The 13,529-nt window shown below is 47.4% G+C and overlaps 1 protein-coding gene across 2 annotated transcripts in view; it reads left to right on the top strand.

Annotated features, from left to right (window-relative positions):
• BTC (betacellulin) overlaps window positions 1-13,529 on the top strand; it is a 30,155-nt gene that overhangs the window by 6,547 nt on the left and 10,079 nt on the right. Inside the window, exon 2 of one of the 2 annotated variants that reach the window (XM_039539462.1) lies at window positions 3,623-3,718. The exons of the other annotated variant lie outside the window; for it this stretch is intronic. Within the exon in view, the coding sequence (XP_039395396.1) occupies window positions 3,623-3,718 (96 nt within the window). The remainder of the gene's footprint in view (window positions 1-3,622; window positions 3,719-13,529) is intronic. 2 annotated transcript variants of the gene reach the window in all.

The raw sequence follows: 13,529 nt of genomic DNA on the forward strand, positions 1-13,529 counted from the left end.
CCCCAGATCTGTGCTCAGTTGGCCTTGTAGCGCTGCAAGTGCATCTAAAATAAGGATTTAGGCTCTGATCCTGCTGTCGCTCAGACTTATGCTGAACTTCACCCATGAGTAGTCTGACTGATGTCAATGGAACTGCTCCCGTGCTTGCATTCAACAGTTGGGCAGACGTCGGGGGATTGAGGCCTTAGCTTTTGTGTAGATAAACTGTCCAGCTGTGAGACTGAATGATCCTGGGGTGAGTGTGTGAGCAAACGCCAAGATTCTAAATTTGGTCTCGTTTCGTTCTCCCAGTGACCTTGTCTCAGTGTTTGTTGTTGGTGATCGAGTGGAAAATATCTGTGTAGATCTTGCTCTTTTAAAAACAACAACAGAAAAAGCCAGTTGGGATAATTCTGCCCCTGTGGTTCGAGCGGCTCCGTTGTCTGTGGGATGGGGAGCCGTGCCAGCAATTTGCATTGCTGCCATGAAGCTTGGCTTTGTGAGGCTGGAAGCAGGTGGGGCTGTGAGGAACCAGAAGGTATCCACCTCTTTCCCCAACTCCTGCCCGGGCGGAGCGGGTGTGGGGATGCAGAAGTTACTGCAGTCTTCCCACAGGCTGAGAAGCAGCTCTGCCGGTTGAGAGGGGCGATTCTCTCCCCACCCATGTCCTTCAGAAGCAGGCATGTGCTGTTGCCTTCAGTGCGGTCTGTGTTGCTCTGGCTGTGGGTGTGGTGGTGTGGAGTAGGTGCATGTGCTCGGAGCAGGTGCTCCCATGACCCGCCACCTCTCTCCCCGCTTGACTGCATTCATTCATGAGAGGCATGCCTGGAGAGGGTGCGGCCTGTTCCCAGGGAGACAGAAATACACACAGAACCACCTGCAAAGCAGTAACTCTGCCCTCTGTGCAACAAGCTGGTTGGCAGAATAGCCCACCAGAACGTTTATACGCAGTCAAGACTTTGCTCTGTGGACACAGTGCTGAGGAAGGGGAGGGAGCTCTCTTCTCATAACAGGTGTAACTTGCCGCTTCTCACCTGTTTCCCCTCGAATGCCCCTGGACGCTATTATGGCAGGCTTAAAATAAGGAAAAGAATTGTTTCTCTTGCCCTTCCCTTGCAATTATCCTAGATCAGTGACTGAGAACAGCAAGCCAGGCAGAAAACTCAGCAAGGCATGTATGTGAAATATGTGATATCTTAACTATCTGGGTACTGTATTCTGTATTTCCAGGGTCATGCGGTTGGTCTGATGGATCGCTTCTGTTTCTAACTGTGGTGATCTAGGTGTGACGCCCATGCTAAGTAAAATGGAAAACAGATCTATGATTGTCTTGACTGACTTTTAAACAGTGGTATAAAACTAGGCATAAGGATAACCTACTATGGGCAAGGAGCTCTGGGGATGGATTCTTCAAAGGCACTCAGTGGTGATCTATCTCTGGTAAAATTCCCATTGACATCAATAGGAGCAGAGTTAGAAATACACATAAGGGTAGGATTTTAAAAGTGACTAGTGACTTTTGGATGTCTCGGTTTTTAGGAATCCAATTTTTGAGATGCTTTGAAATGGTGTCATTGTCAGAGGGTTGGCACTCAACATTTTCTGAAGATCAGGCTCCTTCAGGTGTCTTGAACTGAGGTACCAAATCACTGGTCACTTGCAAAAAGCCCCCCATATACAATCCCGCCTCATGACTTCCTTAAGGATCTGTGGCACTCCACTCCTATATCTGTTCCTCTGTGGAGAGGAGAGAAGGTTGTTTCAGTCTTGTCCTTAATTTTACAAGATGTTCAAATGAAGCAATTGGGTCAACTGACACAGCAGGTCGTCAAGCATCTCTAAGGATAAAGCTTGATGCACAACCAAAGGCAATTGCTCTGTTTGAAAAGCCTCAAGAGCAGTCATGTAGCAATCCTAGTTCTGACTCAGCTGCTAATGGGGATCTGACCCCCTTTTGGGTGGGACCCCTAGTTTGAGAAACGCTGATTTGGGGCACCTGGCATTGCCCACTGTTGGAAGTCAGGATACTGGGCTAGATGGACCTTTGGTCTGACCCAGCATGGCCGTTCTTATGCTCTTAAGGGCTTTACGTGCTTATTTTCCATTTTTAAATACATATCCCTGTAGTTTGTTTGTTACAACACTGTGAAATTTCAGATTTAAATATCAGAAACCCTGAAATTCAAGACTTTTAAAATGTGAAATTTACAGAAATGGGCCGTGAAGTTAGCAGGGCCATGGTAATAAGTAGTGGAGCTCTGCAGTGCTGTCCTCTCTCTCCCTGACTTTCGGTCCCTGATCCTGCCCCCGACGCAAGTCAGGTGAGAAAGGAGCCTCTTGTGGGTTTCCCCACAGGCGGCGAAGGGTGATTTGAGGGAAAAGGGAAAGGCAGCTGGGCTTGCCCGCTCGGGAGCGGAGGTGAGAAAGAAAAGCCTCTGTTGCCAAGGCTCTGCCTAGAGGTGCTAGGGGCTCTGGCTCCAGTAATGAAGTGCTGCTTCTCCCCAGCCGTCTGCCTGCTTCCCTGCCCCATGCAGCATTGTGAGCAGCAGGGCGAATGAGTGTCTGCTGCGGCATGCTGCTCTCCCTCTGTCCGCTCGGAGCAGGGCAGGAGAGGGTGTGCTGGCCAGGGGGCCAGTAGCTGGAAGAGGGATGAGAGATGGGGAGACGCTAGGATGGGGGATAGGGGAGAGTTGGCAGAGGCGGCAGCAGTGGTACCTACAGGTGCTGTGCCTTTGCCCTTCGGCTGTTTCCGTCCTGTGCGGTGCTGGAAGCAGCACAGACCTGTACTGAGCACCAGTCCTGCCTTTCCCACGGGCCCTGGCAATCGCAGGGCCCAGCCCCCTCCCTTGTGGGGCAGGCTGAACTGCCCCGTAGAGAGAGCCTGACCCTCTGCTTTCTGAGCTCAGGCCCCTCTCGCCTATCCTGAGCTTGAAACATTAGCTGCCTGTGTCTTTGCCTCCTGCTGGCCTTTCTGGGAGCCCGCCGCCTCGTGCCGTCTCCCTGCCAGCTGAGGGGGCAGGAGTGCCAAGGCCGCTCCCACCACGGCTTTCCTGTGTGATCACGCGGGACCCTGCCCGATCGCTGCGGGGCTGGGCTGGGCGTGGCGAGACTTAAAATGTTAATGCCGAGGTGTTTGCCGGCGTGAGCCAGGCACACTTTCTCTTGCTTGTGTAGGGCAGAGAGGCCGTGTTGTGCAGTTCCAAGATCGCCCTGCTTCACTCAGCGCGTGTGCGTTGATGGCTAGAGTTTGGGCCTAACAGGAATTACGTGGCCAAGGAATCCATCAGACTGCATGAGCCTTAAAGAGTAGAAATCTTCCCTCTAACCCAGTCGTTACTTTCCCTTCACTCGTTGGCATATCGTTGCCCTTGTCCCATGTTTCAAAGTGATAAAAGTAGGGGACGTCGGTGAGGTTAGGTCCCCAATGAAACATGCTGTGACATTGCTTGGAGCTCCATTCTACTCCAGAGGGGAGCAGAGGCGACTCACGGGTGTGGCCGGGAATGTGCACCAGATTTGTAAATTAGGCTCAGGCCTTTCTAATTCTCAGCTAGCTATCGTGGCGGCATCTACCCCGCGCCTAGCCAGAGCAGGCGGAGTCCTTTGAAGACCCTGGAGTAACCTCTTTTTGTTTTAATTGAAGGCCTAGCAGTTTCCAACTGTGTGGGTGCCGGCTGGAATGTGACTGCTGACTATGGAGTGAAGATGCCTCTATGCAGCTCTCCGGAGGACTGTGCAGGTAACACTGCGTTATAACAAGATACCAATTCAGGTTAAAAGCAAACCAGTGAGTTGAAATGGTACAGTCAGTATAGGACTCAATGGTGCTTTCTGGCCTGGTGCTGCAAACAGCCAAGGCATTTTCAATGCTCCAGTGTCCATCCTGGGGTAGACAGGCCTGCAAGGTGCATACTGATTCTGCAGCAGTGTTTTAATAACTGTGTCTTTGCAGCCTGAAAATGAAAGATAACGTTAACGAGCCCCTAGCTGTCTGCCTTGGGGATGTGGCCGCACTGTGTACAACTCCTGAAATTAACTCTTTACGCTGCAAACTGTTCTGGATTCAGTTTTGCAAACCATATCTCCCGGGCCCCATCGAAGAGCTAATTGTCCTGTTCCTGCTGCACATTGACAAGGTTAACGCTGGCCATGGTGCCACTAGACTTCCTTATGATCATGCTGTTTGTTGCTGCATCATCAGAGGAAGAGTTCAAAAGCCCTTACCCCGAGCTGCCATTGGGCAGTGGTTCTGGAATGTGCTGCTGGCGTTTCAGGCCTTCTCAGCTGCATTTAGATTCCACTCATGTGGATGCAGCTCATGTTATCCAGGAAGGGAAATCTCCCCCCCTTCCCCCCGGTCTGGTTGCCAGGACTGCAGTGTGCCAGAGATACTTTCTTATGCTTTCTGCATGTCCGTCATCCCAGATGTTTTTTAGCCTTCGGATATGCACACCTGGGCCCCATTGACTCCAGTGTAATTTATACACCAGACCCAAGACGGTCTTAAAGAAGCATCAGAACTGCCATTGCCCTAATGTGGGTCTGTTGCTTTCCTGACATGCGTGTGCCCATCTCTTGTGAGCATGTATCGTAGCAATGTGGGTATAGCATCATGCTCTTAAAAACGCAGAAGACTTGAGGGAAAATCCCTTAGGGAATTGTCACTGCTCCCCAACTCATAGTCTGACTCCCTTAGACTTGTATATAATATGGGCAAAATCAGACATAGGAATTAATTGAATTGTGGTGACTTCCTGCCACCCAGTAAAATAGCAGAAGGCTCCTTTCTGCTGGGATCAGGTCAGACGGGTACAGCTTGGTATAATGTGCCAGTTCTTTTCTTTAGGCTCAGTTTTGAGCCCACAAACAAAATTAACCAAGATCTCCCCAGTGCAGCAGTGGTGCTGCTTGAAGGTCTTGTTAACTTGGCTTTACCTGGTGTGGAAACAAGGGCTTAGGAGGGGTGTCACTGACTATCATCCTGGCCGATGGGAGGAAATGGGACACTTGCAGGCAACCCTTGTCTAGCAGCAAGATGACAAAGTATCAGCCACTCGCACAAAAAGGATCAATGCAGCAAAAATTTGGTATCTACTGAAAAGAGACGTTAAAGAATGAAACATTTTTTTAAAATCCTATTTGTATTTTTTAAAAAATAACAATATAAAGGGTGGGGTTTTCTAAAGCACTCAGCATGGGCCTTACAAAGTCAGTGGGAGTCTGACCTTTGATTTCAGTGAGAGCTGAGTTAGGCCTAGGAGATGTGAAAATCCCTCCTACAGTTTCTCGTTACAATTTGAAGACAGAGAAACTAAAGCAGCGTGCACACTTGCGACTTTGTCAATGGGCCACACTTATTTTTATTGGTAACGTGCAGGAAGATTTTAGAAAGGCCTTCTTTAAAGAAATACTGCGAACCGAGAGCAGCAGTATGTTAGAGAGGTAAGTTAGATTTGTTTCAGCCTTATAACCGGCGAATTGCGGTGCCAGGAAACTCTGACAGTACGGAATGCATTGATAATGGGAGCCTTAATGAGCTGGGGAAACTCAGTGCATTGACTGTAATGGAATGATCTTAGGAACTGATTTTCAGCCAGTTTGCCATGCCCACACTAGAATGTTTTCCCCTGGCAGCATGGGATTTCCACTTTGGACACCTGTTCTCCCTCCTCCAATCCTGTGCTCATAGCAAGATCTGGCTGCTGCTGCGGTACTGTCCTCTCTTTCAGGGAGACACAGACGTGTGGCTGCGGTTCGGGCTGCTGTTTTGTAGGCTGGTATTACCACTTAAATGAGAGCAGCGTCCGTCAGCTGCTTCTTGCAAGGCAGACAAACTCATTTCTTTATGATACACCCAACAGTTTAAAATACCCCCTGAGGCCATTCCTGATGTAATTGGGATCTATGAGCTAGTGGTGACACATTCGAGTCCAGTAGCCAAATGCAAGCGCTGTGTGTGTGTGTGTGTGTGACACTTCTGAATTTCAAGACCCTAAATTGAAAGAAGCTGCATGATGACACCGTGTCACTGTTGAGCATTTTGAAATCTGAGTACTTATTACCACCTCCTCCTGCCTTAGAAGCCAGATGACAGTGAAACCACTTTCATTGAATTTCAATTATTGTTAATGAAAACTTCAGTAATATTTTGTCATGGAACATAATTAGCTAGAAGGTACACATGTGATGTCTGTATCAGTATATTTTGCTAATACAGCCCCATCCTCCCCACTCGAACTCAGGCAGAAGGAATAGTTTTGTACTCAGAGCGCGCTGACTTAATAAATTCTTACATAGTCACTCATGAGAATTATTTTTCCACTCTTGAACAGTTAGAGACGCTAACTTATTATAAACCAAGCACACATCAAATACAATCCAAGAGATCCCCAAAGAAGAAATGAAGCCTAGGATTGTTGCAGATGCAATGAACAGAGATGTCATTGGTAAGAAGCTAGAGGTATGCATCAGTCCCTTAAGCCCATCTAAGCACACAGAGGCAATAGTAGTGTGGCACCAGTCAATGCTGATGACGCACTTACAACTGGAATTTGCTAAATACAAGAATTTGAACGTAGCTGGCTTGTCGGGTTCTGTGGCACAATACCGAGGATAGAAGAGATGCTGCTGGTGACCAAAAAGCTTGTACAGGTTGGTCCAACAAAGGTATTTGACACCAACCTTATCTATTCAAGAGCGATAGGCCTACAAGCAAGTTCACAAGGGGCTGACATCAAGAATATTTTGTCACAAGCTTTCACTCCTGTACCAACGTCAACATTCACTGACTCTGGTGGCATGAGGATTGCCAGGCTAAATCTAACCTAAAGAAGCAGCTGCTGACAGAGGTGTCAACTAGACATACTTCAGAAGAAGTCACCTTCGCAGCAAACGATGTATGACTTGTCTTTGACAGGGGCAAAGACTTCAGCACAAAGAGGATCTAACCGAGCTACAGAAGCAAGCAGAGTGCATCAGTTGAGTACAAGTACGCAGCTGCCTCCACTGAAAATTGTCTTGACAGTCACTGAAAATAAGAAACAGTTGATTGACATCATTTTGTGCAGAACTCGTTCAAGCCAAGAAGTTTCACCAGCGATGCACTAGCTGGTTATTGCAGGCAGACGCAACATCCTCCCAGTTGAAATAAACCAGGCAGGCGTGGTGCTCAACAGCGAAGATCTATGGCCAGCTTGGATGAGGAAGCCAATGACATCCTTGCACAAGAAACGGTGCGGGTTGCAAAAGAGCAACCATTGGGAATGTCAGTGTTATCAGGTGATGCTGATGTACTTGCCCTACTCTTGCACCATTAGCTTGAAGAGTGCGTAATGTTTGTAGTGATCACGGAGCCCCGAGTCTGAGAGAGCTGTAATGGACAGCTGTGCCACTGCTGGGCAACACCGGAACATTGTACCAGGACTCCTAGCTGCCCACGCACTTTTAGACTATGGTACAGGAGCATCCTTTTTTAGACTGGTCAAAGGCATTGTGGTGAAGATCCTGCAAGTTACGTGTTTCCTTCTCTGTTGGGCAGCCAAATTCATGACTGCATGCTACAGACACTCAAATTGTGCCACTGTGTCTGAAGCACGGTAGAAATCATCGGCCGCATAAATTGGCAAAGGTACCATGTAAACACCAAAGCTCAGTTCCTTATCACCAGCTGTGTAGCATTTATAGGAAAACGTCAAACAAGCACATCTTCAGATGTGTGTGGGAAAATGTTTTGGCTCCTCTTGCATCAGCACTCGATCTACTTCAGCATGGGTGGATATGCGATAACCGTTCCAAATCTGTTTCCAAAAATTTTACCAGACAATGTCTCACTTGATCAATTCAGAATATCTGGAGGAGCAAGTGCTCTTGTGGGAGTGTGGTACCATGTAAATCTGTGAAATGTGGATATAACAGTGCCAAATGGCCTTGTACCATATTCTGTGCAGGACATGGAGGTGAAGAGTAGTGGTGTGTGTGTTGCAATGACCTGACAAAATCAGTGTTAGCATTTGCAGATGAGAATGTCGATTGACAAGTAGTGACCAGTATTGGAATAAATGGCCTAGGTTGGTTTTAGAATCTCCATCATTGGAGATTTTTCAGAGCAGGTTAGACAAACACCTGGCAGGGATGGTCTAGATAATACTTAGTCCTGCCATGAGTGCAGGGGACTGGACTAGATGAGGTCTCTTCCAGTCCTATGATTCTATATCAAGACACTCAGCTGTAGTCTGAATGAGAGAGAACACTAGTCGTCATTTATGATTCCAAATGAAGCATTTGGTTAAAATTATTATTAGAATTATAACTTTGTGTATGTGTAATAATATTTGTTGAATATTTTTCACGTTAAAAAGAGTGGGCAGTGTTTCAAATGAAGATTGAGGTCTGTGCTGTAACCCTCAAATCCCCTCCTTATGTACCCATTATTCTCACATGTATGGTTAGTGATTGATATTGCAAATGTTAAATAAATGCATTTCAGGTGTTAGAAGTCTTCTACCTTGATTTTTTGTATGCCCCACATCATGCAAATTCTTGCTGATTATGGGGTGGTGAGAGTGAGATGACGTGTCAATATATCAAAATACTCAGCAGTTCTAGTGTCATCAGGCAGATTCTTAAAACGTATGATCTTGGGACACCGAACCCACCAAAAAGCCTTGTATGGCCCCGAAAGCAAGGCTGACCCGAGTGGCTGCCATGCTATCCCTCCGTGATACAGTCTCTTGTGCTACCATCCCTCTCTTGCAAACAGGGAAGAGAGCAATTAGGTTTAGATATCCTGGCCATTGAGAACATAATCCCATGGGGTACTGGTGTTGTGCTTTTAAGAGTATTGCTTAGCACCAGCATGGTAAGGCTACACTCTAGACTAATTATTCTTTTGTACTAGAATTAACTTTTAACCCTTGTGATGATTACTGCTGGGAGGGAGGAGAGCTTCGTTTCTGCTCTGCTACATCATTTGCCTCCTGCTCTTGGCTAGGGAATTCAGGTGTTCACAGTTCAATTTGCAGGTAAGTTTGCTTTAGTGAATAGTAGATTACGAGAGCTTGGCATTTCATGCATACTTAACACAAGTTAACAGCTGTTGAGCTCAGATGCTCAGAGCCAGGTAGGACCTTCCTAAAACTCTAAGCTTGTTAAATATTAAGAATTACACCAAAGATCGGGGGGTGGGGGTGGGGGGGAAAGAAAAGCTCAATAAACTTATACTGGCCAAATAATTCACACTGAATAGCATTCAACATGTTTGTGGAGTCGCGCCCCCCCCATCCCCAGCATGTTATCCTGCAGCAGGTTATCAAATTTTTGAATGTCTGTCTGAAATTCTTCCTGAATCTCTTCAAAGAATAATGCACGGTCTGTGCAGGTTGTTGTCTGTGTTCATTGTGTTCTGAGCTATGATGGTTCTTTCAATTCCGTGGTGATATTTCCTGTCCCTGATTGACTCATTTCACGAATGGGTGCACCCTGGGACTCTCATAACCTAAGGTACAATTAGGAAATAGGTATTGAGTAATAAATACTCAAATAATACCTTTTCCAGCAGTACTTGCAATAGTGAGGTTCAGGCATTTGAATATTCATGGAAGCAAAAATGTTCAGACGTCCTACAGAAACTGTTGGTTATTGCTGTGCCTTTGTCTCCCTAGCCTGCATCCTCCCTTTCCATCATGCATGCCCTTTGCTCCTTTCTTCTTCCCATGTTAACTTCTGTTCCTCTAGCTTCTTCCCCCTGCCCTGCAGTGTGGTAGCACTTTTGTGCTGCTGGGACCTCCCCTGAAATGTCTCTGATAATGACTTCCACTTCTGAAGAGCATGGGAAGATTAGGGGTTCAGGGCCAGTTGACTGAACTCTTGCAGGAACTCTGCAGGTGTCCAAAATGGGGACTCGTTCAGAGAGGCCATTTTCCTGGATCACACCCGTCGTACAGTGAATTATTAAAGCGTGGAGGGTTAATTTCAAGCACTCAGAAGAGTCCCTGAAGCGGTGTAGATGTTCTGGGGTCCATTGGAATGCAGCATTAGTGCACCGCGGTTAGTGACACTTGCTGTGGGCATGGATGGATGGTAGGTACGGCAGGGGAGTGGAGAAGAGTGTGGGGTCCATCTTGCCCTGACCAAGTCTGGCTTCCATGGTATAGCGGGAGGTGGCTGTTCTTTGGCATGGGTAGAAGCACAGATGGGCTCATGCTGGTAGGCAGAGGATTTATGCAGCAACTCGCTTGGCTGTTGAGACGAGACTCATTATGTTTGGTAAGAATTATGGCCATTGACCCGCAGGAACATTAGAAGTCTGAATAATGTTGTTGTCTTTTATACAATAGTGACTGGAAAAAAGTATGTGTGTGCCTTCCCTTATGGTGTAGGTGCTTTTTGAGATCAGTCAGTGTAACCTTAATCAGACTAAACCTGTAACCTCCTCAGGCTGAATAGCTTCCTGCCAGGAAACTTAGGAGCAGTTAAAGAGGCCAGAATTGAAGCTGGCTCTACTAGAACTGCGGTGACCGGGTGCTTACAGCACTTAAGAGCTCTGCCCAGGGAAGAGCTGCTAATCTGGGGAGCCTGGCAGGTTCTGCTGGGAAAGCTGGTAACCTCCCAAGGCAGGTAGCCAAGATTATTTGCCTCTTCCTCCTTTCAGTGAAATCTCTCTACCACAGAACAAAAGCTGCTTTATGAGGCCTTCCAGAGTCAGGAAATCCCACTCATAATACGGGGTCCATAAAGCCACGTTGTGCCTTTGTGATAATGTCTGCTCCTGGTTTTTACACGTAACCTTTAGAATATTAACGCTGCGAGCGTTGTCTGTGGGAGAAGTAGGATGTTCATTGCAGCCGTTGCTGTGATTGGAGTAACTTGGACAGCTGGGACTTCCTGACCTGAGGGTCATGATTGTTAATGCCCTGTCCCAACTGAACACTTACTTTTTCTTTTTTTGCAAGTAATTTTTATTATTCACTTTCTGCTGGGTGATGCTATGGGACCCTACCCTCCTGGTCAAGAGGAGCCATGCCATAGCCAAGGGGAACATCTGTTCATGTGTGTGATGGCTCCTTGGCTCACACAGCAATATGGCGTTGAGTAGGAATACATCCCTGTGCCTCACTCTCTGATACCCTAATTGGTGTATAGAGCTGTGCTCAAATCCGGGCCAGCAGAGCTCACTTACCCAACCCACCGCCCCCAAGTACCCGCCCAGGGTTCCAGTGACAGCCGTGTCAGGGACCCTGTTGTAACATGGTTAGTAGGGTTAACTATGTTAAATCAATTCTCGGGTTACCTGCACCCCCTCCAGGATACCCCTATGGGTCTCAAGTCTCCAGCCATCTATGGGTGGAGATCGTCATGCTGTCTGGAGTGGTTCACGACTGAGTGTGCCAACCACAAGGCACACACACCAACCTGGTGGTATGTTCTATACCTAGATTTCACCAACTCAGTAACAAATGTGAACTCATGGATCCCTGTGACAGTCGTACCATGGAGTCACGGACAGTCCCTGTGGGCTCTCTGGTCTATCTTGTCACCCAGGCAAAAGCTGGACTTTGTGATAAATGGTCACTTACACCAAAAATCACAAAATATTCAGGTTTCTCCCAGTTCCAAGAGACCAGTCACTTATGCCAGGTTAGTTTGTACCTTAAATCTCACACCGAAGACAACGTTGGTAGCCAATCCTATAGGAAACTAATGAATGATTTATTAACTAGGGAAAAGAAATGAGTTATTTATCGGTTAATGCAGGTATCCTATATGCACAACTGAGTTCAGTCTATGGTTCCAAAAGGTGACATTGAATTGAATGTCTTTTCAGGGCTAACCCCGGTTGACCCTGGGGATCTCTGCTTTTTGTTGCTTAACTCCAGCCCTTGTAAGTGTTCATCTCTTTGAACTATCTTCGTGTCTACTGTCTTTGTTTCCCTCTTCCTACCTTCCAACCAATGGGATGAGTCCTTCTTCACGTTCTTCTCCATGGGTGGATGGGGCAATCAAAAAGCTTTTGTCCTACAATGGCCCACTTAATTTTAATAGTTCTCCTGGATGGGCGGGGGAAGCTACTCTTCCCGTCTGTAGTCACAAGTTCAGGGCAGGCATTTTTACAATTATAATATACTTATATTGTACTTTGTAGCATGGAATATAGATGTTACAAGTAAGATTAATGCAGCAACTTACAAGCATTTTCTAGAGTATAAACACGTTCTTACAAGTCTAACACCTGTCTTGAACGATATTAACATATAGGTGAGCTGGACTGGTTTCCAGCTATGAATTGTCAGTGCTCAGCTGACACCTACAGGCTTGGCAAGAGTTGGCACCCGCTTTACTAGCGTGTCCGGGATCCACATCCCTCTCCCTCCAGATGGTGGTTTTAGGGTTACATCTCCCTGCCATTCACTGTGCTTGTCCCCCAGCAGGCCTGACCTCAGTCCAGCAGATGCAATTCTGCTCTCTCCCACGCGTGTGACAGCGTTACCAGCAACCTGCCAGCGTTTACAGAGCACAGTCTGTTTACTTGGGACAAAAACAACTAGAGAAAACGTCCCACAACAGTAAACAGTCGACACAACACGCTAAGCTTACCACGTGTCCCCCGTCTTCCGCTTGGGGAGGCTGGCAGGTTCCAGTCCTTCCAACCCTTCTACCAGGGTTTTGCTTTCTCTGTTAGAGGATCAGAGGGGGTGTCCCCGAGTCAGTTCACACTGCTCCTTTAGACCAACAGCCCATTCTTTTCTTGAGCCCAGTCTGAACCGGGATATGCAGTTCTGCCTAGGGGCAGTACTTCAGTGGAGCCGGTTCCCTGTCCGAAAACTTCTAGTAATTGCCCCCTGCTGATTTTAGTTCCTGGAGGAAACCGTGACCTTCTCCCCGGGAGCTAGAATACGATCCCTCACTCACACAAATACACGTAACATTTATCGCAGCACAAGTCTCTGGGTATTCTCTGTGCCTGGAGTGTCTGGCACCTCTCACTGTACGAGCCTTTTGAAGTTTCCACGCTTCGAAGGTCTGCCTCTGGCACGGGAGTAGTTATTTGCAGTGCCTAGAAACCCTAGTTGTGGATCGGCGCCCCACTGCGTTAGGGGCTGCATGAACCCAGAACAAAAATGTGGTCCCTTCCTTAAACTGCTTCCCATAAGACAGTAGACAAATGGTTACAGACTGGGAATGACAAGGAAACGGTCAGACAGCCGTGTTCTCGGCACGTCAGCTGCCTAGCTATTGCCGAGTTTTTTGTAGTGATCGCAGCAAAGGAGCGTTTGAAGGAGGGATCGGAAGGAAGGACGGTGAGGTAGCTCTGCAGATGTTTGTTAGGAGCGCCTCCCAAGCATAAGGGGCCGCTTGGGTGAATGCACGGAGGGATTTGTTTGAACAAGTGGGCAGTGGAGACTGGCATCCTTGGCGAGCTGGGGTGGGAGTCAGCGTTTTGATAGTCTGAGATGGTAAGTAGTGCGGGGATAGACCAGGAAAGGCCAGCAGTTGTTTGGCCCAATATTACAACAGGAAACACTGTTTTCAGCCATGTAGAGACCTAGCTGTGT

This window comes from Mauremys reevesii, linkage group 5 (assembly GCF_016161935.1).
Source record: "Mauremys reevesii isolate NIE-2019 linkage group 5, ASM1616193v1, whole genome shotgun sequence".
Taxonomy (NCBI): domain Eukaryota; kingdom Metazoa; phylum Chordata; order Testudines; family Geoemydidae; genus Mauremys; species Mauremys reevesii.